The sequence below is a fragment of the Tetrahymena thermophila genome (genome assembly GCF_000189635.1).
Source record: "Tetrahymena thermophila SB210 genomic scaffold scf_8254920, whole genome shotgun sequence".
NCBI lineage: Eukaryota > Ciliophora > Oligohymenophorea > Hymenostomatida > Tetrahymenidae > Tetrahymena > Tetrahymena thermophila.
In genome coordinates this window covers 1-1,241 of record NW_002476639.1, presented here as the reverse complement: position 1 = coordinate 1,241, position 1,241 = coordinate 1, and the positions used below count along the sequence as shown (strand labels likewise).

At 20.1% G+C, this 1,241-nt stretch overlaps 1 protein-coding gene across 1 annotated transcript; it reads right to left on the bottom strand. All coding sequences in view use genetic code 6, as the record gives it.

Annotated features, from left to right (window-relative positions):
* Nucleotides 1-263: 263 nt before the first annotated feature.
* On the bottom strand, nucleotides 264-550 carry TTHERM_002653344 (hypothetical protein; the record flags this gene model as incomplete). Its single annotated transcript, XM_012795221.1, has 1 exon — nucleotides 264-550. A coding segment is annotated over one exon (287 nt), but the record flags the coding sequence as incomplete, so codon positions are not given.
* Nucleotides 551-1,241: the final 691 nt, after the last annotated feature.

The window sequence follows — 1,241 nt, the reverse complement described above, 5'->3', positions numbered from 1 at the left end:
ATATTAAAAAAGTGGTAATTAAATTGGTGCAATGGGTGCATCAGGCTTAGTTTCTGTTTTAGCAAATTGCATTAATCTCTCAAATTTGACACTTAACCTTGAGTAAAAACAGTTTATTTGTTTTGGATTGTGATATTTTTAATTATAAAAACTAATTAAAAACAAGAAAGCTCTTTTTTCTTTTTATTTTTATTGCGCTTGCTTTTTTTTGTTCTTTCTTTGTTAATTTAATTAGCTCATCCTTTTATTTTCAAATTTTTTACTTTTATTATTAATTAATTAATCTTATTATTTCATCTTTTTTCTTCATTTTTTCCTTCGAATTAACTATTTTATGATATATTTTTTCTTCAATATTTAAAAAGTGATAATTATATTAAAGACGAAGGTGCATCAGGCTTAGGTTCTGGTTTAGCAAATTGCATTAATCTCTCAAATTTGACACTTGATCTTCGGTAAAAACAGTTTATTTGTTTTGGATTGTGATATTTTTAATTATAAAAACTAATTAAAAACAAGAAAGCTCTTTTTTCTTTTTATTTTTATTGCGCTTGCTTTTTTTTGTTCTTTCTTTGTTAATTTAATTAGCTCATCCTTTTATTTTCAAATTTTTTACTTTTATTATTAATTAATTAATCTTATTATTTCATCTTTTTTCTTCATTTTTTCCTTCGAATTAACTATTTTATGATATATTTTTTCTTCAATATTTAAAAAGTGGTAATTATTTTGGTGACGAAGGTGCATCAGGCTTAGGTTCTGGTTTAGCAAATTGCATTAATCTCTCAAATTTGACACTTAAACTTCCGTAAAAACAGTTTATTTGTTTTGGATTGTGATATTTTTAATTATAAAAACTAATTAAAAACAATAAAACTCTTTGAATTTATTTGATAGTTTTTATTTGATTTATTTTTTTATCTTTATTATACCACTATTGCTATTTTATTTATTAATTTAAGAAATATTTTTTAATTTAAAAGTTTATTATATTTTGATATTATTTAAGATTTACACAAATTTATTATAAAATATTAGCCAAATCAATGAATCATAAAAATTGAAAGTTATAAGCAAGTGTCTTAAATCAAAAAGATTAGTTGTCTTTAATTAATTATTCTGATTATAAAGAAATCACGAAAAAAACGATGAATAAATATTAAATGTTTGATTAATATTATATCAAATTTTGAAAAATTTTTTTAAATCTAAAATATAAACAAAATATATAGATTTTATTA